Source organism: Copadichromis virginalis, linkage group LG8 (genome assembly GCF_057382275.1).
Source record: "Copadichromis virginalis isolate Kocher_CV1m ecotype Utaka linkage group LG8, C_Virginalis_male_GT1.1, whole genome shotgun sequence".
Taxonomy (NCBI): Eukaryota; Metazoa; Chordata; class Actinopteri; order Cichliformes; family Cichlidae; genus Copadichromis; species Copadichromis virginalis.
Window position 1 is genome coordinate 17,320,636 of NC_140625.1, and position 22,994 is coordinate 17,343,629.

The 22,994-nt window shown below is 42.0% G+C and overlaps 1 protein-coding gene across 1 annotated transcript; it reads left to right on the plus strand.

The window, feature by feature from the left end:
* Nucleotides 1–1,619: 1,619 nt before the first annotated feature.
* On the plus strand, nucleotides 1,620–22,732 carry LOC146703142 (G protein-activated inward rectifier potassium channel 1-like). Its single transcript, XM_085466268.1, has 3 exons — nucleotides 1,620–2,781; nucleotides 20,160–20,376; nucleotides 20,786–22,732. The coding sequence occupies exons 1-3, from the start codon at nucleotides 2,113–2,115 to the stop codon at nucleotides 21,457–21,459; spliced, it is 1,560 nt and encodes a 519-aa protein (XP_085322394.1). The 5' UTR covers nucleotides 1,620–2,112; the 3' UTR covers nucleotides 21,460–22,732.
* The last annotated feature ends 262 nt before the right edge of the window (nucleotides 22,733–22,994 follow it).

The window sequence follows — 22,994 nt, forward strand, 5'->3', positions numbered from 1 at the left end:
TTTCAGCAAAACAAGGAAAAACTGCAAGGTGTTTCTAGTAACATGATTTGATTCAGTAATAAAAGGGTGTGGGTGTGTGGGTGCAAAGCCCTCCTGTCTGTAATTCCTGAATAATGAAACAGAAAGTACAACTCAAGACATCCCGGGCTTCTGAAGAACTGAAATCTTTTATCAAGACAGAACAATAAAACACTTAAACGTTTAAAAGTACTCCTCAGTTCCCAAACACTTCAGAGCATTGTTAAAGGAAGAGGTGAGAGAACGCACAATGTTGTGTTTGTAGAAATCTATATATAAAAAAAGAGTTTGAATTATTTGAGTGACATTGCCTTTTCTTGTTGTATGGAAACAGCAGAGTTTTCATTACTTACTAGTTTATGAAGCCCCCTTTCAATACATTGTGTAAACATGTATGTAATTGCACTTTATATATCAGTAATATACAATTGGTAATCCCCACAAAACCTGTATCTTCTGCAAACATCAACCAATATGTTTTAACTTAGTGTTCTGACTGACATTTTTCCATACACAATTATTATGATTTCATTGTAGAATACTTCATTTCCTGCTTTCTGGTGGTTGTTTTATTCTGTGTTTGATCCCGATGACCTGCATCATCCTAACCACTCAGCCAATTCAAATAGCTGTATATAAGCAATTTATTTTCTAAACAAAGTTACAAAGTGCTGAACAAAAATGATTAAAGCAACAAATATGAAAAGTTAAATTAAAAATAAATACCGTGGAGAAAAAAACAATTAAAAATTCAAAAATATTTGATAAAGGTGTTTGCAGCTATAGAAAGCCAAATTCTATTCAATTCAATTTGATTGCATTTATAAAGCAAAGTATAGATCCTTCAACAAAACCGAGAACCCCAACAATCAGAAGACTCCTTTTGAGGAAGCACTTGGCGACAGTGGGATGGAAAAAACTCCCTTTTAACAAAAAAAAAAAAGGCTCAGTGAGGGGCAGCCATCTGCTGGTGCAAAAGACTTTAAAGCATGAAACGTCTTCAAAACGGTGTTTTAATCTATTTTCACGTTATAACGTTAAAACACCGTTTTGAGTCTATTAAAACACACACACACACAGAATATATGCACATATAACATGTGCTGATGACATGACTCATCTCATTACTCCGAAAACATCAGTACCATAGATTATAATTCCATTTTCAATATCAACCGATGAATTTCATATTCTGAATAAACCCTTTTAAATAAACATTTCATCGCTCTCAAGCTGGAACTTTACAATGAACGACCACTGTCATCCGATTTCATTTACTTCCACTGTAGAAACACTAGGTGGAGATAAACATCCACCACCAGGCGCCATACTCGTAATGACACGATTTTATAGTACAGCACAATGTTCTCTGGTGATGGGCACCTCGATAATTTAGTAATAACAAACAGATTTCAAAGCATATAAAAAACAAGTCGAAAACACAGACTAAGGATAGTAATGCGGTCAATGGTGAATTTGAATGTTTATGCTTTCGAATTATTGGAAACAGGCAAAAAGGAAAAATGAAATAAAAAGAAAAAAGCACTCCCTGGTCTGTATCCCCACGTAAGCCCACCCCCCGTGAAAGTGAAATCTGCCATCCGTGCTGCAGTTCCTCTACAGTCTTTAATTTGAAGTCACTCCTACCAGGACGTATTTCCTCGGGCACAAGCGCGCGCTGGAGCCTGCCGTCTTATTAACGCACAGGTTTACTGACACAGCACTGGATCTACAAAGGACCCAAGGACACAGACTTTTGAATCTAGTTAGCCTGATTAAAAGCAGCTAACACTGACATCATTTTTTGTACGGCTCCCTAAACGGATGGTATCGTAATAAAAAAAAGAAAAAAAGTTATCACTTGGGACCGAAAAAGGGACCGAGTATGAATGATGTATTGCGCAGAATCTCGGCTTATTTAGCCTACGATTAATTTACCGGAGAGAAGCGCATCTCCATCTCGTGGGATGCGAGCGGGGCATGTCTTGGCTGAATGCTGTTGCACGGTTTTGGTTAGACGGTGCCAAACTTGCGCAAAGAGCCCGATTCTGCACAAGAACTGATCGTTGCCAGTAAGGTGACCGAAAGCACACAATGTCAGCCATACGGCGGAAATTTGGCGAGGACTACCAGGTTGTAAACACCAACCGGATCATGACTTTTTCCGCGCCGGTGAAGAAAAAGAGGCAGCGATTTGTAGAGAAGAACGGCCGCTGCAATGTCCAGCACGGTAACCTTGGGAGTGAAACCAGCAGGTACATCTCTGATCTATTCACCACGCTGGTGGATCTAAAGTGGCGCTGGAACCTGCTCATCTTCATCCTCACGTACACGGTGGCGTGGCTGGTCATGGCTTCGATGTGGTGGGTCATCGCTTACATCCGCGGAGACCTGAGCTACGGCGGCCACAACTCGTCCTACACCCCGTGCGTCGCCAACGTCTACAACTTTCCCTCTGCGTTCTTGTTCTTCATCGAGACCGAGGCGACCATCGGCTACGGCCACCGGTACATCACGGAAAAGTGTCCTGAGGGTATCATCCTCTTCCTCTTCCAGTCGCTGCTGGGCTCCATCGTGGACGCTTTCCTGATTGGCTGCATGTTCATCAAGATGTCGCAGCCCAAGAAGCGCGCGGAGACGCTGATGTTCAGCCAGGACGCGGTCATTTCGCAGCGGGACGGGAAGTTATGCCTCATGTTCCGAGTGGGAAACCTGCGAAACAGCCACATGGTGTCCGCTCAGATCAGGTGCAAACTCATAAAGGTAAGCACGCGCGTTACCTGGGTAATAGCCAGAGGATGTTTCTCCTGCGCCACCTCAACTCTGAACGTGTTGTGTCTGAATAAAATACACTCTCAAATTGTTAAGTGTGTGTTAAGTGTTGTGACCGTTTTTCAAGCCATGCACCGAATTTCTGTTAATTCCCAGATTTGACTATTTCAGGGCAAAGATTCCCACTGGATGGCCTGGAATATACGAAGGAAAGCATGGACTTAGAACTTTTAACTGTAACTCTCCAAGTGTTAGAGCTTTTCCTATATATATATATATATATATATATATATATATATATATATATATATATATATATATATATATATATATATATATATATATACATATATATAAACAACAACTTCCATTCACACACTACACCAAAGTAATTAAGTAATAGATAAATTGTACGTTTTTTCTGACCTAATGGAAGATTTATATTTTATAGGTACAGAACAGTCTGGACAATGAACTACCAGAGGTTTAAGATCAGCCTGTACGTGATTTGAAATGAGTTTAGCATCCCTGCTGTAGGGGCTCTGCTTTTATAGCGAGGCTCCATCGTGAGTTGTGCTTTAATAAGTGGCCATTTACTCCCCGGAGCATCCTACTTACAGCTACAGGCTGTGTATTTCAGCTCTGTGTTTATCAGCTCTCCTCTCTTCATTTCTGAGATGCTGAGTGAGCCGCCTGCTTCAGCGAGGGTCATCACAAACTGCCCCCCACCCCTCCTTCAGTCAGCAGTATGGCTGTCAGTGGGTTGTATATTCAAATTCAGCCTCAACTTAAGCTGTCCACAGATGAGATGAATGCCTCCCCCAGGAAATAGTTTGTGGCCAACTACAGCACAAGCACTTGGTTAAAAGATCATTTCTAAAGTTAACCGGCTACAATGGCTGTAATTCCTGTGGCCACTCTTTCCTAAAGACAGGACAAAATGTAACTATTAAATACTGAGACGTGACAGTGATTTGGCATTTTACCAGAGCAACTGCTGCCTTTCAGCGCTGCAAAAAATAAAAATAAAAATCCGGAGGATGAAAGGAGAGCTGAGGCAGCTGCTGTCGGCTATGATAAAAGGGAAGAGGAAAACATTTTGTGTCATGCAATTTCACAACTGAAATAGACTGAAACTGCAGCTTCAAACAGCAGTCTCTCACCAGGGGAATGCTTTTCTCAAGTCCTCTAAGCAACATTTCTTTTTGGCCTGCAGACCTTATGACTGATGGACAGTGCTCAACAGTGTCTGTGTATCTCAGGTGCTGAAAAAAGTCCAAACACAACAATTCATCACAATTTGAGGACTTTGTATGAGCCCGCATAAGCTCCCTGTAGCAGTGTTCATCAGTTTAAACCTTAATAGCCGGCAGCGCTTTGTTGTGACAGTTATCTGTGCTTTTGTTACTCCTTTGGAGTTGTGAGGTGATCTTCAGTGACGGCTCACTTTTATGAACTCACACCAACGAGTTGATTGTACTTAGTTGTTTATTTTGTTTTCTTAACCAAGTCAACAGAAAAAAATGTTTAAAGTCCTTTTAAAATGTTTTAATCCCTCTATTTTTCATTTGACTTCAATAAAAAGAAAGAAATAATAAATAAAAGTCACTCATTATTAAAAGCCTTATTACTGCCACTGTTTCAGCTCTTTCTCCCATTTTTCTTTCATTACTTTATCAATTGTCCTTTAATTAACAGCTGAGAAAGGCAAAGGAAAAATATAGTGTCTTGATTGCACTTAATCACCAGTCTCACAGATGAATAATCACACAGAATGCACCATCATCAACTTTCCTCCCTCTGCAGAGGAGAGCAGTTCATTTCAGGCCGTTTTACACTCTGCATAGTCACCTCTAATGCATTCTGTCCTGTTTGAAATAACAGAGTGAAAGCAGTAAAACAAACACCCACGGGACACGCTGTAAAATTTCAGCCTCAATCAGAGCCACTGTAGATTTATCATTAAAGAGGAATTGTTATGAAAGTTTAAGCTGTATTCGGTTCCTGATACTGGAACTGAATTCATCAGTCAGGTGTGATTTGTAGCATTCACAGCAGAACGTACTGGAACAAATGCTGCATTACTGTTGCTGATTAGATACATAATGGAGACCCAGTACTTTAGCTGTGCAGGTAGCTTTCTTGGTCTTGCCTCACGTCTCAAGTTTAAGTGAACGTGCCAGCCTGGAGTGCTGCTTAATTACTGCATGGTAAACATTTGCTGTTTAGAGTGCTTTCATCCGTCAGCTTTTTTTTTTCAGACTTTATTTAAACAGTCCTTGGCTTCCTTTCTAAGATCAGTTGATTAAATTTATGTGATGATCCTGACCTGGGATTTCTGCCAGTGAGTAATGATCATTAAATGATATTTTTAAGCTACAATCATTTATGTGTTAATGGAAGGTCAGATGTCCAGGACACATGAATCACGTGTAAAATAAAAATAAAAATAAAAATATTCAATTAACCTGCAGTAAAGGGTCAAAACCTGTTTGATGAATTCATAAGTCTTGTCCACATTAGCTGATTGTGATATTTTAAGAAGAAGCCTTCATCATCTTTGGATCCTGGACTAATCGTGCTGTGAAATCTGTGTGCAGGGTATGATTGTAACACTGCTGCATTGTTCCTTTTTTCCTGCCCATGTACGTCACTGTGTTGTCAGACTGCACAGCGGTGTATTGTAGAGTAGATTGATTCAACATAGCCCTCTAGTACTACAGCTGCACTGTGCAAACGATGCCATGGCTCATGTTCAGGTAGCACGCCACTCAAGGTCACTGTCAGATTTTTTGCCCACAAAGCTGGCTGAAGAAATGAGGCATGCTGCAGTAAATCCTAATGATGGAGCAGTGCAAACGTACGGTGGCACGGAGATACCTAGGCATGGGCCATAAATATGCTGTGGGACCTGGATACTCTGGACTTTTGGGAAAAAGTAAAGTTGGTGTGTGTGCAGTCTGTGAATTATTACAGAAAAGAATACTTGGTGGAGTATTTGGACTCTTCAGCTATGTATTTTCTGACTCTTTTACACAATGATGTAAGAAACTGTCACTGGAGTCCTAAATAATTCCCCCTTGCATGAACATTGCAAGGGGGAATTAATGAACATTAAAGCCAACACTGATCTCCTTGAGTTTGCCCTCTAACTGCTGGATGTGAATTTTACTGAGTTTCATCAGTAGAAGTTTAGAGGACTGAAGCACAAGTAGAAATGTAAAGTAGGAGGTGATGGTGGGCGTGCCTCTTTCCATTTCACATGTCTCTTTTATCGACAAGCTCAGTGACATGTGGGACTTGTCTAGAAGATGCGATAAGAATATAAAAAATTTACTTTAAACATTGTAGCCTTATTTCAATCTCCCACTCCCTTCTTCCGTGACTTGTGACCAAGACTCGGAGATACCTGAACTTCTGCACTCGGGCTAGCAACTTATTCCCAGGTCGGAGTGGGCACTCCATCCTTTCTGCCTGAAAACCATGGCCTTAAACTTGGAGGTGCTAATTTTGGTAAATGGACTGGTTCTTATATAGCGCTTTTCTACTCTTCTGAGCACTCAAAGCGCTTTACACATTTGCTGCACATTCTGAAGCAAACTAACCCATTGCAAACTGGAGGTCATGGCTTGAAGGAGCTATCAGAACTAAATCAGCTGGAAAAAGCAGATCCTGAGAACACCAAATGTGACACCCTCCACCCTTTGGCTGCCACAGCATTTGTGACGAAGAGCAGGAGTAGGGAAGTCCAGCAATGGAAAACATCAGACTTGCTGATAGCAATACAAATCAAATTCCAACTACAGTAATACCAGGATTACCATCCACAGGGCTGCAGTGAAATTCCCTCTCTAAGTCCACAAAACACATTTTAGAATGATTCAAAAATACTCACAAGAACGAAGAGTTAGTTATGGGTTATGGCACCAGGATAAAAACCGGGTTATTCGTCCTGAATGTAAGATTCAAGTAACCAGTTTGCAGTGCTAGATGTGAATTCATGAACCCATTCAACTGCATCCAGTTCAATACTGCTGTTAGACAAGTGTATTTCAAGGCATTTGTTGGCATAGTGTACATACATATAGCCACTTTTAAGAGAACTAGAAAGAATGCAGCTTTAGGCTGTATTATATTTCACCAGACACAAGTAATTAACTTGTGCCTGGTGAAATATAATAGCAGATCCCAATTTTATGGTTACACATAACAAACTTAATTATGAGCAGAAACACAGCTCTCTGGCAGTACTGCCCACCCTATATCCACAATGCATGTTAATGTAAAAACATAAAAGTCCTTGAAATTCCATTAATATTGATGCAGCATTAATTAATAAACCAGTGGAATGCAGAGGTGCTCTGACCCCTGCAGCACAAGTGAAATATAATATTAAAATGGAAACATGCAGGCATGTGGGTTGCCGTCAGAGCGCGGTCGTAACGAGCTTATCTTGGCAAGAAAAAAAATTGGTAGGACAAAGGAGATGGAAGCAGTAGACAGCAGCAAGTGTGGCAAACAAGACTGAACAAAAATGCAGCGGGGGAGAGTGACAGCTGGGCGGTGCTCGTCAGTGTCAACAGAAGCTTGTCTCAGTAGGTTGGTCCACAGCAGGAGATAAGTGATAAGGGCGAGAAGCAGAGAGACAGGCATGCATGCAGGAGCTTAGCGAGACAGGCCGGCAGATATGCCGGCATGACTCGCAACATCTGCCACCGTCTAACTCTGAAGGACAAGCAGGGAAAGCAGAAGAAAGAAGAGAAGAAGAGGCAAAAGCGATAATGTTGTGGCAGACAGATTGAGAGATAGAATGCAACGTCTGTGCGAGAATCACATTTTATCTCCCGCTCAAAGCCCAGTAGCTGGACACATGTCCACATTTGCATGTCAAACACAAAAGTAATACATTTGTGTTGCATTGTTGATGTCTGGGTTTAGTATCTTTCTCAAACACATGCATTTGCACACACAGTCCACACAAACTCTCACTGAAGGGGAAGTGAGTCACCAGGGAGAGGGCCTGCCTTCACTCAACTTGAATCTCAGGTGGCTTGGTAAATTAAGCACCCCCTCCATATCAGGACCTCTTCCAAAGGCCATTAATTTCCCCCCTGTGGCGCTGACTGTTTAGCAGCACTAAGAGAACACACAAGGCTTTTACATTGTTAAAGCCATCCAGCAGCTTTCTGCGTCCTTGGCAGGGGTATAATTCTGTTGTAGCACTACAGCGCTAGTGAGGCAAGCAGTGAGGATTTATTAAAATCAGCAGTTTTACCTTTACACCCAGAAATAAATGACTTACCAGTACACTGGTTTCCAAATGGGAAAATCTAGTGCAGTAGCACCATTATTATATTTAAATAGAAGGAAATCTTGAGCTTTGCCTGTTTTTGATGTCATAAAGATTGCTGCTAAAAAGAAGGGCAGTTAGATGGATAATTAAGCTGGATAAAAAGGATTTAAGCAGCAATACCTATTACCACACTGGACTGCATTTTACTGTTCACTAAGTGTAAATATGAAAACATCAGAGGCATAATTGAAGAGCCTCAATGTTAGCATTTTTCCACCCTCTTATCTATACCATAGTTAGACAAGAGGGTTCAGTTCTCAATAATCAAGGCACTTGGTAATGTAAGGTAAAGCCTTAATAATAACAGAGAGAAAACCCTAACAATCAGAAGACCCATATGAGCAAAGACTTGGCAACAGCAGGAAGGAAAAACTCCTTTTTAACAGGAAACAACCATGTGCTGCAGCCAGTTTGGGAGTGAGGGGCTGGAGACAGGACAAGTTCTGTAGCATACAGTCTGTACCAAGCAGGAGGTCATATTTGTCAGATAATGACATCAACAATAAAAACAAACATAAAAAAAAACCCATAAAAATGGGTGTGCTCTAAAAGGAGCTACTGTAAAGTTTTTTTTTATTAAAGGCTGTAAAAGTGTTAAATTCATTGCTGAAGTTGGGTATTTCCCCACAGGAGTCAGTGGGGACTGTCTTGCTTTTGAAGCCAGCCACAAGTAGCCAATGCAGGAACTACTGTTTTTGCTACTCATTTCTCAGCCCTGGAGGTTGCTGCTTTGAAATGATAGCTTTGTGCTGCTAAGCTAAGCAAACTGCCCGATGAATGCCACTTTATATTTATCATGCAGAGTGAGAGTAATATCTCCAAGCTCTCAGCAATAAAGTGAAAAGTATTTAATGTCAGACGATGTAATCCTATAAGCTGGGATTTAGACCAAAAGCAAAAGGAAGGGCTGCGTTTGTAAGGGTGTCTGTTATTTATAGTGGCTACCGGTAAGACAATCGATCCAGGAAGTCCAGCTGGAGTAAACAGATTAATGCATTTAATGGCTTAACAGTTGCCAAAACACTTTACAGCGGACATGACCTGATTGTTTTAGGCATCAAAGATGGAATTACTTTATCTTTAATGGCAAAGGTAAACAGAAGCAGTTTGTTTGGTTTGGCAAAGCCACCCTATGCAGGCACCCCTCCATTCCAGGCATGATCAGACTCTGACTGAGGAGATTTTACATCTCTTCCTTGATGAAATCCCCAAATCGAGTAACATTATTTTATTTGTTACAAGAATAGGTGGTGTAGCTTTTTACAGCTTTTTCTGCTTGTTTCCTTTTAAGTAGAGTTCTCACTGTTACATAAAAAACATCCGCATTTCTTGCTTTTTCGACTTAACTTCAGTGGACATGTTACATCGGCTCCCCGTCTGCGCGTTCAGTGAGCGGCAGCCACTGATGCAGCATGATGGGTGACACTTTCCCTCAAGAAGGCGAGCCGGGGATCTGTGGGCACAGACGTCTTCCTGTGAAATGTCACACCCTTCTGTCCTCAACATCACGGTGAATACAAATGACAGGCTGTTTGCCATCTGTGAACCGATTGGCTCCTTGCTCAAAGGGCCGGGGAGGCCACTCTTCATGAAAGTTAACAGTAGGCGACGGGAAGAAGATATAATCTATTTAATCTACTAATAAACATTAACAACGGGGAAAGATGATTTTCACCCTTCTGTTTATGTATGAAATGTTAGAACTCATATGGGTATTATCAGTATTTTTTCTTTTTGGCCTTTTCTTTGAGCTTCTTTCTTGATATTTTCATTTAACACATACTTTACTTATTTAGATTTGCCCTATTTGGTCTACATTTGGTCAACAATGTTGGTTTTTTTAAGGCCAGACTGTTGCTGAGAATTTCAATGGGGTCTAATCTGCTGGAAATTATGAGGTGTGTACACAGTGAATGAAAAAAAAAATGAAATAAAGATTACTGGTGCTTGGGTTGTCAGAACGAGATGCTGGGAAGGTGAGAGACTATTGTTTTAACACCTTCATTCTCACTTTTACCCTGCATGTCTGCCAGTCAGTGTGACAAGTACATTTCAGTGCTATTGCCTCCTCAGGTCAGTTGTTCTTGCTTTTACCACTATACAGCAAAAATACACTTCATTAGGTCCACATTGCTTACATTGTGTTGGATCTCCTTTTGCATTCAGAACTGCTTTAATTCATCATAGATTTGGAACCATCAGAATTTTTGGTTCATATTGATATGACAGCTTCACACAGTTGCTGCAAATTTGTCGACGGCGCATCCATGATGCAAATCTCTTTTTCCACCACATGCCAAAGAGGCTGTGTTTGACTGAGATCTGTGACAGTGGAGGCCATTTGAGTACAGTGAACTCATTGTTGTGCTCAACAAACCACCCAGTAGAAATTTCAGTACTGAATAGCTGTTAGCTGGTGGTCTTTTCTTCCAATATAACAATTTTTTTTTTTTTTTTTTTTTTTTTTGGCCTGTCCCGTTTGGCTCTTTTGCCATCAGAATTGTTGTCTAAAGGCAAAGAAAGATGCCCAACGGATTTACTTTACCAAACTGACCATCCCAGCCTTGCCGTAATGGTCCATTTGATTCACCTTTTATTGTTTATTTTATTTTCACTTACTGAATACGGGACAGACTTGACTGGGGGAAAGAAAGGGAGAAAGAAAGAGGGAAAGAGAAACAGCTGAGAAGAGGGACGGGGGAGAAGGGCAAAAGACAAAAACCAACAGAACGGGCAGAGAAAAAAAAATGCATATATCAATCACCTGGATCACCTGCTGAGAAAGAAAAAAGAAAGCAAGCAGAAGAGAACAAGAGTAATAGAATAAACAACATCACAATGATATATGGGAATATGACAGTAAATACTAAATGTTAAACATTATTGTGCAGCACATAAGATCAACAGAACACAGTGTGCTTTGAGGTAGGAGCCAAAAAGGGTGTAGTTTGTGGGTGTGATCACCCGTGTGTACACCTGTGAGCATGGACGCGCTTGTTTTTTGTTTTTTTAAAAGGTTCCTTCATGTAATAATCTGCTAGAGGGTGTGGGGGGGCCACAGCCCCGTCCTCCAGGGCGTGAAGCAGGTGTGGAGGAGATCAAAACTCCAGACATCCAGAGGCCCCCAGAACACAAGAGCCCAAGGAAGACCAACAGAGGGGCAGCTGCGCCACTGTCCCGGAAAGAGCTGAGGAGAGTCCCAGATGAGGGCTCACTCAGCAGCCGCGGAGCAGAAGCCAGGGGGAGTTGCAGTGACGCGCCCGTGAGCTCCGCCGGCAGCCAGCTGCGCCTGAGTGACCGAGCCCCAGGCCGAGAGGCCGGGGGCACCCCACCTCCGAAGTGGCCCGAGCGAGCCCCAGGCTCCAGGCCCCGATAAGCGGCCGCCAAGGAGTGAGCCGGTGTGTACCTGGACGCCCATCCCCGGACACAAAGAACCACCAACGCACCGATGTCTGAGGGGGTCCGCCACTGGCAGGGGAAGTGGTGGTAGGGGGAGATAGGCCTCCCAACCTTGGAGGGCCTGAGATGTCCCCAGAGAGGTGGCGCCTGACACCCAACCTGACATATAGACACAGACATACAGGCACACACAGATACAAACATCCATTCCCACCCTCATGCTCTCATATGCACTTACTCCACACTCAACCAACGTGGAGACAGACATAAAGAGACGTTGTACACACGATCACACTCCCCAAGCGTACTCTACAAACCGGGTCTAGGTGCCCCCGCCCCTGGAGGGGGGAACTGCACCCAGACCCAGGTGGTGTTTCCCTTTTCCCTGCGGTGGGGGGAGGCAGACCGCCCCGACTCCGCAGCAGCAGGAAGGCTCCACACTCCAGACCGCAGTCGGACGGCCAACTCCTCCTCCTAGTCCTAGCCCCCCTGCTCCAGCAGGTCGCAGAGAACGGGGATGAGAGAAGACTCCGAACCTCCCTCCACCCGCTCATTGTAATGTTGATGCATGTGTGTTCTAAGGTGCATTTAAAACCCAGGAGGGCATGGAGCTACCTGCCAGAGAGCAGCAGGTAAGCGCATGGTCCCTCCTGCTAGCCCTCAATGTCTAAGTGTATTTAAAATTGAGGGGTGGGCAACGATGCCAGGGGTGGGGTGTACACCCTGATGGTACTTTGGACTCCGTGTATCGTGCCCACCCCCAAGATCCTATATGTATGTGTAATGAGAGTGTGAGTAATGTGAATGTCTAAGTTGTGGGATAAAATTGAGGCAGAGGCAGCCAGAAGGGGACAGAGGGGGGGGGGGGGTAGCCTCCTCTGCACCCTGGTGACATACCCCTACTCCAAGGCCCTGCATGTGTGGGTGGTTGTGGTGGAGCGGGAAGAGGGAGGCAGCTGGAGATGGGGAGGGAAGGAAGGGAGGGGCAGGTGACCCCTCCCTGGGGCCAGCTCCCCCGCTGACCCCAGTAGGCACCCCCATACTCCGCGACCCGCCAGGGAAAGGGGGCCCAGGCCCATCCAGACCGGGCCCAGTGCAGCAGCGCCGCCCGGCCCCACAGAGCCCGGGACAGTCCACCCAACCCCACCACAGAGAAAACTGCACCCACCCCACCATCCACTCATCTTCCAGACTACATAAGACAATAAACACCCAGGCTGAGATCTTCCTCCACCTCTCCTGTATCTCCCCCTCCTGCAGAGGCAGCTCCTGAGGAGAGGAAAGCTCCTGCAAGATGTGACAATCTCCCCCACCAGTTGAAGAGCCCCCCAGGTGGCTCGACGCACCGGCGGCACCCTGCTCCAGGGCTGGGCCCCCATGCACCCACCCGCCCACAACCCCGGCAACACACCAACCAGGACCCAAGGCCCCGAGGCCCGGTCCGGGTCCCAGCCCAGAGACGGAGCGCCCCCAGAACCTCACGCCCATCCCGGACCCACCCAGGGGCAGCCAGCCAGTCAGTAACCCACGTCCGTCAGCACAGACCCTCCCCTAGCCCCGCTGCACGCAGCCACGAGGAAACTGTCACCTAAGAGCCAACAGAGCCCCTAATTGGCCATGACCGCTACCCCGGGTTGAGCCCCCCAAGGAAGATGCCTCCGGGGAACCCCAAGACGCCCTAAGCCTGTCCCTACCCCCACACCAATCACAACAGTGAAGGCGGGACCAAACTATGACCCCCCACCCCCACTAGGTGATGGAGCTGATCAAAGGAGCCCAGAGCAATTGATCTGATGTGGTGGCAGAGGCTGTATCAAGACTAATGTAATCTAATAGATAATTTCTATATTGGTTAGAATTAAGATTATTTTTATTTTTCCAGGAGAAAAAGGCTTTTGTGTTTCTGTTCAAGGAGTGAAACTATGGAACAAACTGAATATGGAATTAAAGCAATGTCCAAACATAAAACTGTTCAAAAAGAGTTATAAAAATATGATCTTCTCGATCTATAAAGAAAAGGAAAATATTTAAATTAAGTGAATGTCTCTATTTAAAAACAAACAAACAAAAAATTCATGATGTGATATTATAGTATATAGTATATCAGAAATCTGTTCACTATTTTTATTACAAATTATATCAGTAAGGAAGCTGACTAAATATTCACTGATAATTTATGGGACAGGGGTGGGATTAAATAAGTGTATACTTCTTCCCACTCCCTTTCAACATGTAAATTAATCAGAATGTTTTTTTGTATGTAATTTGTATAGTATATATTTTTTCTCTCATTTCTTTTCTAAATGTACTTGTATATTGTTCACATGTTGAAATAAATTACCAATCAATCAATCAAACCAATCCAGTTCATGAGGACTGTTTTCTTGGCTATGCATAGGGCAGTGAAAACCATATGGGCGATATTCTTTTCTGAAGTGACATTATCTAAGCTGCCCAACAAACACACTAAGGGGGAAGTTGGAATGTTACATTTCAGACACTTCGATAAGTCTTCACATATCTCGCGCCAAAACTTCTGAACTGGTGGACAGAACCAAAGAGCGTGGATATAATTGTCCGGTGAATTGGTTTGGCAGTGTGAGCAGTTGTTGGTAGACGTAAAGCCCATCTTGAACATCCGATGACCTGTATAGTGCACTCTATGTAATATTTTGTATTGAATTAATTGAAGACTGGGATTTCTAATTAGATGAAAGGTTTTTAAGCAAATCTGAGACCAGAAGTTTAGGTCTAAGTTAACTGATAAATCCGCTTCCCATTTTGCAATAGGAAGTGATATTGATTCATCTGTTTTAGAAAGCATTCTGTATATTTTGGATAGTAATTTGGGGGGTTTAAGAGTAAGAAATTGAACCACACTTGGTGGTGTTTGTAGTTCAACTTGACCCGGTTTAAATTTCTTTTTTACTATGGATTTAATTTGTTGATATTCTAAAAATCTTTTCTTGTTGATCCCATATTGTGTAACTAGTCCGTCAAATGAAATAAATTCTGTTCCTTCTAGTATATGTTCTAAATATTTGATTCCTTTATCACTCCAATCTGAAAAGTTTATCATATTATTGTTTTGTAATATGTCAGGGTTGTTCCAGATAGGTGTACGTTTGCATGGGATTAATGAAGACGCCGTCAATTTTAGAAACTCCCACCATGCTGTCAGAGAAGAGCTGATGTTGATGCTTTTAAAGCATTCATGTCGTTGGATGTTTGAGCTGATAAATGGTAGGTCTGAGATCTCTAGATTATTGCAGAGTGCTTGTTCTACATCTAGCCAAGGTTCATCTAAGAGGGTGTGTTTTAGCCATCCTGAGATAAACTGAAGCCTGTTGGCTAAGAAGTAGTGCTGAAAGTTAGGCAGTTCTAGTCCTCCTTTATCCTTGGTCTTTTGTAGTGTTTTTAAGCTTATACGTGGGGGTTTATTTTTCCAAAGGAATTTGGACATACATGAATCTAGAGATCTGAACCAATCTTGTGGCGGTTTAGTTGGGATCATTGAGAATAAATAATTTATTTTTGGTAAGACCATCATTTTTATAGCGGCAACCCTTCCCATGAGTGATATGGGTAGACATTTCCATCTAGCCAGATCATCTTCTACCTTCTTTAAAAGTGGGATATGGTTTAATTTAGTTAGATCTGCAAGCTTGGGAGAAACATTAATACCTAAATATTTTATATTTCCCGATTGCAGTGGTGTAGAAGAGGAATTATGGAAGGAGCAATTAATCGGTAGGACTGTAGATTTTGACCAGTTAATTGAGTAATCTGATATTCTTGCAAAAGAGTTTATCAATTCAATCACCCCAGAGATATTGGTTTGTGAATTTTGGAGAAAGAGTAACACATCATCCGCATAAAGGCTGATTTTATGTTCCACGTTCTTGCATTTTATGCCCTTAATTACTGAATTCTGTCTAATTGCTGCTGCTAGTGGTTCAATAAAAATTGCAAATAGTGAAGGGGAGAGTGGGCATCCCTGCCTGGTGCCCCTCAAGAGACAGAAGCTGGAGGATGTCTGGTCATTTGTTCTAACACAAGCTGTTGGGGAATTATATAATATTTTTAACCAGTTTATGAAAGAGGATCCAAAACCAAATTTGTGTAAAGTTGCAAATAGAAATTTCCAGTTAACTCTGTCAAATGCTTTTTCTGCGTCTAAAGAGAATATTGTAGTTTCTAGGTTTTTACTGTATGAGTAGTCTATCAAATTAAGTAATCTACGTGTATTTGTTGATGAGTGCCTACCTTTTATGAAACCAGTTTGGTCAGGATGAATTAAGAGGGGGGTTATTTTCTCCAGTCTCTTTGAGAGAGCTTTGCAGATTATTTTAAGGTCTACATTTATAAGGGATATTGGACGATAGCTTGAGGGATATACAGGGTCTTTGCCTGGTTTTAGCAGGAGATTAATGTTTGCAGAATTCATATTTGATGGAAGTCTGCCCTTTTCTTTAATTTCCAACAACGTTCTGTAGAAAACTGGTGCTAGAATCGACCAGAATTCTTTGTAGAATTCTGCAGGAAAGCCATCTGGACCTGGAGCCTTATTATTGTGCATACTTATCAGGGCTTCCTGGAGTTCACCTGGTGTCAGTGGTGAATCCAGTGCCATTGCTTGAGTGTCCAATAATTTTGGAAGAGTTATGTTGTCCAAAAACTGATCAATTTCTTTTTTAGATGGGTTTATTTGTGGTGAATACAACGTTTTATAGAAATCCCTGAAAATGTTGTTTATTTGTATCGGATCATATATTGTGTTCCCAGATGAATCTTGAACAGCACATATAGTTGTTTTTTCTTTATTTATTTTTAGCTGGTTTGCTAGAAATTGACCGGATTTATTACCATGTTCATAATTTTGTAGGCGTAGTCTTTGTACTAAGAATTTTGTTTTTTTATCAATTATCTCATTTAATTCTAGTTTTGTTTTGCGTATTTTGTTCAATGTTTCCTGATCTTGGTGGGACGCGTAGGCTTCTTCTAGTGATTTGATGTTTTTTTCTAATTCCTGAATATTTTTGTTTTCTTTTTTCTTTTTATGTGATGAGAAAGAAATTATTTTACCTCTCATCACAGCTTTCCCTGCTTCCCATAGAACAGAAGCTGATGTTTCGGGAGTGTCATTATAGTTCAAATATGAAGTCCACTCTTTTTTAAAATATTTAATAAAGTCTTCATCTTTAAGTAGTGATATATTAAATCTCCAGTTTTTTCTTGGCGTAGTATTATTCTTGTGCATTAGTGTTAAAGATACAGGACCATGATCGCTGACAGCTATAGGGTGAATCTCAGTGTCTGAAATGTCGTTCAGCAGTGAGCTGCTGACCAAAAAATAATCCAGACGAGAGTAGGAGTGATGGACATGTGAGAAAAAAGTATATTCCTTACTGGTGGGGTGAAGGGAGCGCCATGCATTGCAAAGACCGAAGTCGCTCATATACTGTTTGATTATATTTGTGGACTGCCAATTATGCTGAGTTCCCGCTGTATTGAGCCTATCCATGTCTTCATTTAGTCCAAGGTTGAGGTCACCTCCAAGAACAAGTGTGCCATCTAAGTGTTCAGAGAGTGCACTGAAAAAACCGTGAAAGAATGAGGGATCATCAACATTTGGACCATATACACTTGCAATACATAGCTTTTTATCACGTATAGATAGTTTAATGATTAAGAATCTGCCCTCTGGATCTATAACTGTATCGAGTACTGTGAAATTAATATTTTTATGTATTAAAATTACTGCTTTAATTCATCATAGATTTGGAACCATCAGAATTTTTGGTTCATATTGATATGACAGCTTCACACAGTTGCTGCAAATTTGTCGACGGCGCATCCATGATGCAAATCTCTTTTTCCACCACATGCCAAAGAGGCTGTGTTTGACTGAGATCTGTGACAGTGGAGGCCATTTGAGTACAGTGAACTCATTGTTGTGCTCAACAAACCACCCAGTAGAAATTTCAGTACTGAATAGCTGTTAGCTGGTGGTCTTTTCTTCCAATATAACAATTGAAAGACGTCACAGATGTTACTTTGGCATTGGTTTGAGGTACTTCTTAAACATTGCCTCGATATCTTGATTAGACTTTGTAGAGAAAGTTTGCATTTAAGGTTTTTTTCTTTGTTGTTGGTTTGTTAGTTAGAATAAATGAAATTAAATTAATTATAATTATTGAGAAAAGAATTATAAGAAGAAAAAAAAAACCTAAATGGTGGATTGATGTAATCTATTTCACATGTTGTAAGAGATGTTCTGACATGAACTCTGTATAGGAGCATGGTCTGTCCGTCTATGGTTAAGTTGTACTGCAACCAGTTTTGATCAGCGTTAGGGGTTTAATTATGTTTGCTGGAAAGTTTAAGATGGTTTGAGCTTCATGACACGGTGCGTTAATGTTGCTGGAAGCAGCCATCAAATGATAGATACATTGTGGTAATAAAGGGACGGACATGGTCATCAACAATAATCAGCAAGGCTGTGGAGTTTAAATGATGCTCAGTTGGTGCTAAGAGGCGCAAAGTGTGCCAAGAAAATATCCTCCACACCAATGCACCACCACGACCAGCCTGACAAGCTGATACGAGGCAGGATGGATCCATGGGATTTATGTTGTTTATGTCAAATTCTGACCCTACCATCTGAGTGTTACAGCAGTTGGGGCTCGACAGATTGCTGCTGTAACATTAACAGATTTTTCCAAAGCTTTTTGTCCCCATCTGACAAGACGTGTAGGTCTGTCGAAGCAGTTCTGGGAGCGCTTTGTATTTAGTTGCTGTTGTTTTGCAACAGTACTACCACAAGTGAGCCTGGGACCAAAGATAATGTCTACATCTTCTTCATTACGGTCCCGTTTTTCAATAAGTGTGGCTGATGGAAGCAATTCTCAGCGACCACTTCTAGTTTACAGGCTTCACCCTGTCTGCCTTTGAGCACCAAAAACAACTCATTCTCCCCACTTTAACTCTCTAAGTATCCAATTTCATATGGTACCATGTGAAATTCCAGAAGGAAATTGCCTTTTCAATGCTATTCCAGTGGACTTTAAACGCAGCTTCGGTTACCTTTTGATCAAGGTGTTACGTTCCCCTGAGGGGTCTAGGCGGTGAGGGGGAAGTAACAAAAGGTGTCCAGGTCAGAAAAAGGAGTCAAGGAGGCAAAAGGGTTAAATTAAAGAGTTTTATTAAAGTAGCTCAACTAAGAGAGACGGACAAGCCGTTATCACCATAAAACACCAACAAAACAAACAAAACTCAGGCGTTGGTCAAATAAAGCAAAAAGTCAAAAGGAAAGCGCAGCTCACTAGCTGGACAACACACTACACAGCTCACTAGCTGTACCCACACAAAATGGCACTCTGGCCCAGAGCTCACCCTGCTCTGGGCTTAAATACCCTTAATTGCTGATGGGAGTCAGCTGTACAGGAGGGAAAGGTGGCACCTCAGGCAGGAGGTAGTGGGACACGCCCACACAGGCACCCTCAGGAGAGAGAGAGAGGCCCTGCTAGGGCCGTAACACAAGGATAAAGAATATGTGCATATATATAGTAGCAGTAGTTGGGTTTCACATGAAAAGTACTCACCAAGTGGTAGGTACTGCAAAGGAGAGGTTAAACCTGACAGATTGACAATCTGTCCTCATCAACTCAACTATAGCCTGTAAAAAGCTATTTTTGTGCAGGAATATTAGCTTCAATCAAACACACTGACTTTGAACCAATGAGACTCCAGGCTAAAAACTGGTTAATGCTTCAGTGGCTTTGGACCCTTTCACTCTCACATGCACCTCTTTCGGGTGATGTGTAGGAAAGTTCAGGGCTCTAAAATGTGTGTTAAAATGGGTCATAAAACCTTTTAGCTGTGTAGGTAGAGTCATTTGCATGTTCTACATGAAAGCAAAACAGTACTTTGAAATTCAGAGGGTTTTTTTTTTAACATGACGACAATATGATTCAATTAATTCATTTTGTCAGATGTGTTTTCCTCAGCTGGAAATACACTTCCATAAACAGCAAACACCACACTGATAATGTCCTAAAGATAATTTAGGTGACAAGAAGATTCTCGACACTTTCATGTCTGCATGGCAGATATGACCGGTAACTTCTTTGAGTCTATGCTGGTTGCCTGGCAACTGGTCCCAGCATAGTCTGACCACAACCTAGTACAAAACTGTGAATTGGCATGAATTTTTTTACACTTTGCTTTCTGCTTTGTTTTTGTTTTAAATCAAATAAAATGTAACAATAATGTCAGGTTTTAAAGTGTCCACTTCATATCAGTGATTTTAAGACTCTCTTGCTAGTTTATGAAGTTGCTAAATGCCAATCACCAGCATTATCTCAGTCAGGCTTTCTAGTTTATGTAGCTAGGTCCCTCACGAGTCAAAATCTCAGGAGTTCTGACTTGAGGCTGCAGAGCAATCTGCCTCAGAGTCAGAAGGACTCCATCTTTGTAGAAACCCTCAAAACCCCTTTTATGAAAGATTAGAAAATCCATTTAATGTACATCTTTTCTTCCTTACACTGCCTTGGTGGGAGTGTTGGTATAAACTTCAATGTTTGTGCTAAAATGTCCTGTTCATTTGTGTCCACAGTCTCGGCAGACCCCAGAGGGCGAGTTCCTGCCTCTGGATCAGTGTGAACTGGATGTAGGTTTCGGGACGGGGGCGGATCAGCTCTTCCTAGTGTCACCTTTGACTATCTGCCATGAGATCAACAGCAACAGCCCGTTCTTCGACCTGTCACAGCGCTCGCTCATGAACGATCAGTTTGAGATTGTTGTCATTCTGGAGGGCATCGTGGAGACCACTGGTAAGAACGTATTCTTATTTCTGAGGTCCTTTTGCTGTCTTGTTTAAAAACAACTAACTTTGTGTAAGCATCGCTGTCCCTTATCATTTGTCTCATCATCATTTAGCAGGTGTTAGATGGAGCTTCTCAGTAATATAAAATGAAATATTTAACACAATGTTTAATTTCATGGTGTTTAATTATTCAAAACACAAGGCTGCTTCCATCTCTGTTAGTTTTTCATGTTTCCCTCTCCCTTGTCCCTGAAGCAGTTCACCACTTTCATATCAGCTTCCTGTCTGGCTGTCAGTCCATTTTTATTTAATTCAGTTTTCCTCATAATGTTACAGTGTGTTAGTCATCTCCTCTTTGTCTTTTCCCTGTCTGTATTTGAAAATTTTTTCTACTCTGTCTTTTCTCTTCATCTCAGGTATGACATGCCAGGCAAGGACATCTTACACTGAAGATGAAGTCTTGTGGGGTCATCGCTTCCTCCCTGTCATGTCTCTTGAAGAGGGCTTCTTCAGAGTTGATTACTCCCAGTTCCACAACACCTTTGAAGTCCCCACACCTCCCTACAGTGTCAAAGAGCAGGAGGAGAAGTCCTCCCCGACGTCACCCAACCCCCTGCCTGTTGCGCCTACTCCCCCTTCGCCTCTGCTGAAGAACAGCAGCCGAGTAGGCCGCAGGGAGAGGCTCCTGTCAGCTGACAATGCAGACCATGTAGACGATCAAGTCTCCAGGCTGCCCAGCAAACTCCAGCGCATGAGCTCCAGCAGGGAGGAGCATCTCTGGAGGGGGCTGAAGACTGGGTCAGCCTTGCCTGGGGGGAAGGCCTCCAGCACAGGAGATCTGCCGCTTAGTATTCAGAGGCTGAGGTCCAGCTCCATCCCTGTAGTGAGGCAAGGACATCCGGAGGAGCAGGTCCAGCTGTTGTCTTTGGATGGAGAAGCTGAGGAGAGTGAGCTGGAGAAGCACAGATTGCCCACAGCCATTAGCACCATTGCTGCTCCAACCCCAGCACCAGTCCAGATCTCCTTGGTAGGGAGTCGGCCAGAGGACAACCTGCCTCCCAAACTGCGCAGAATGAATGCTGACCGCTGACATCTGCAAACTACCTTCAGGACTAAAACTAATTTGAAAAATTTATCAGGCTTGATGGGCATTGCATATAAGTAAAGTCTACTGTGATCTAATTTTGTTTGTTTTTTTGTAATTTCTGCAGATTCTCTCCAGTTTTCAGTATTTCTTATCAGGCTCTTTACTAAGTTGTCCATTGCCACAAATAGAAGGACAACACCAATAAGCCATCCATCCGCTCATACTGTGACTCAGTTTTGATATATCACCATCTGTGCCCCCCACTGACTTTTAACATTTATGTCCTTGTGCTTGTTCCTTTCATTTCTTTTCCCAGAAGTTGCATCAAAGACTTTCTTATGCCCTCAAACTGCTGTATCCACTTTTTAAAATTGAACAAGCACCAAAGTGGCAGTTATAAATCAGACTGATCATTTGCTAAACCAGCTCCCTTAAAACAGTGACTGTCCAGTGGCTTCTTAGCAAAGATAACCAGGCACGGCAAGTCTGTCAAGCTTTGGATTCACTTATTATTCTTGATTTCTCATATAATAAGTGTGCAGTGGTGTTTAAATTAAGCCTTTACCAAACATAAAACAATGTTCAAAAATATAAGAAAGTGTTTTAGAGGTTTGCTCATTTGTATCAATGTAAAATTTATCTGTAGCAGATGCTGTTTGCTACGGGACAACCTACTGTAGTAGTCAAATACTACCTAATCTCTAAAAACAGATTTTGCATATGAATATGTACAATCTGTAGGCAAGACACAACATTTCTGTACCAGGCACACTCTGGTTTCTTTTTGTAGTCTTTTTGTAGTCCAGGTGCACTTTACTAGCAATGCGCCGATATGATATTTGGATCAGATTTTGGTCCGAGCCTAATTGTAAAGGCTGGATTGGATATTGTTTAAAACGAGATGATCTATGACCAATCTATTCATTTTTACTGTATTTGATTCACTCAGCAGCAACAGTGGTTGCTATTGGCCAAGCTAACAAAGTACTAAGTAAGCTAACAGCAAAGCAGCAGTTGATGCTTTCTCTTTCTTGGTCCTTCATTTGTTTGGAAGCTTTTATTACTCTTTATTACACTCTTGGTTACATAATGTGCTTGTGCCAGCTCAACTTCACACCAATATATTGAGGAGCAGTAAAAGCAGGTGAACTCAGATTGAGAGGAAGTAAAGGAGACACTTGCATGACTGTCAATGAAAGCAGTGTGCAGTAGGCTTGCACTGAGCTCGGACTAATGCAAATAAATTAGACAAATAATAAAATAAATTTTTCCTGTTGTTGTTTATTATTTTATTAATAAATATAAAATCAAGTACATTTCTATTCTTGGATGCATGTATTTGTTAGGAAAGCATGATTTAAGTTGAGCCTGGTGCTAGCTAAAGCATAAGGAATGATACTCTTCCTCACAGTGAGGATTACAGTTTACTGATTTATCTCTGGTACCGGATCAACAGATACTCAATGCCAAGATCTCAGTATTGGATCAGAATTGGTAAAAGCAGGATTGGTGTGTCCCTATTATTGACTAACTTTGGT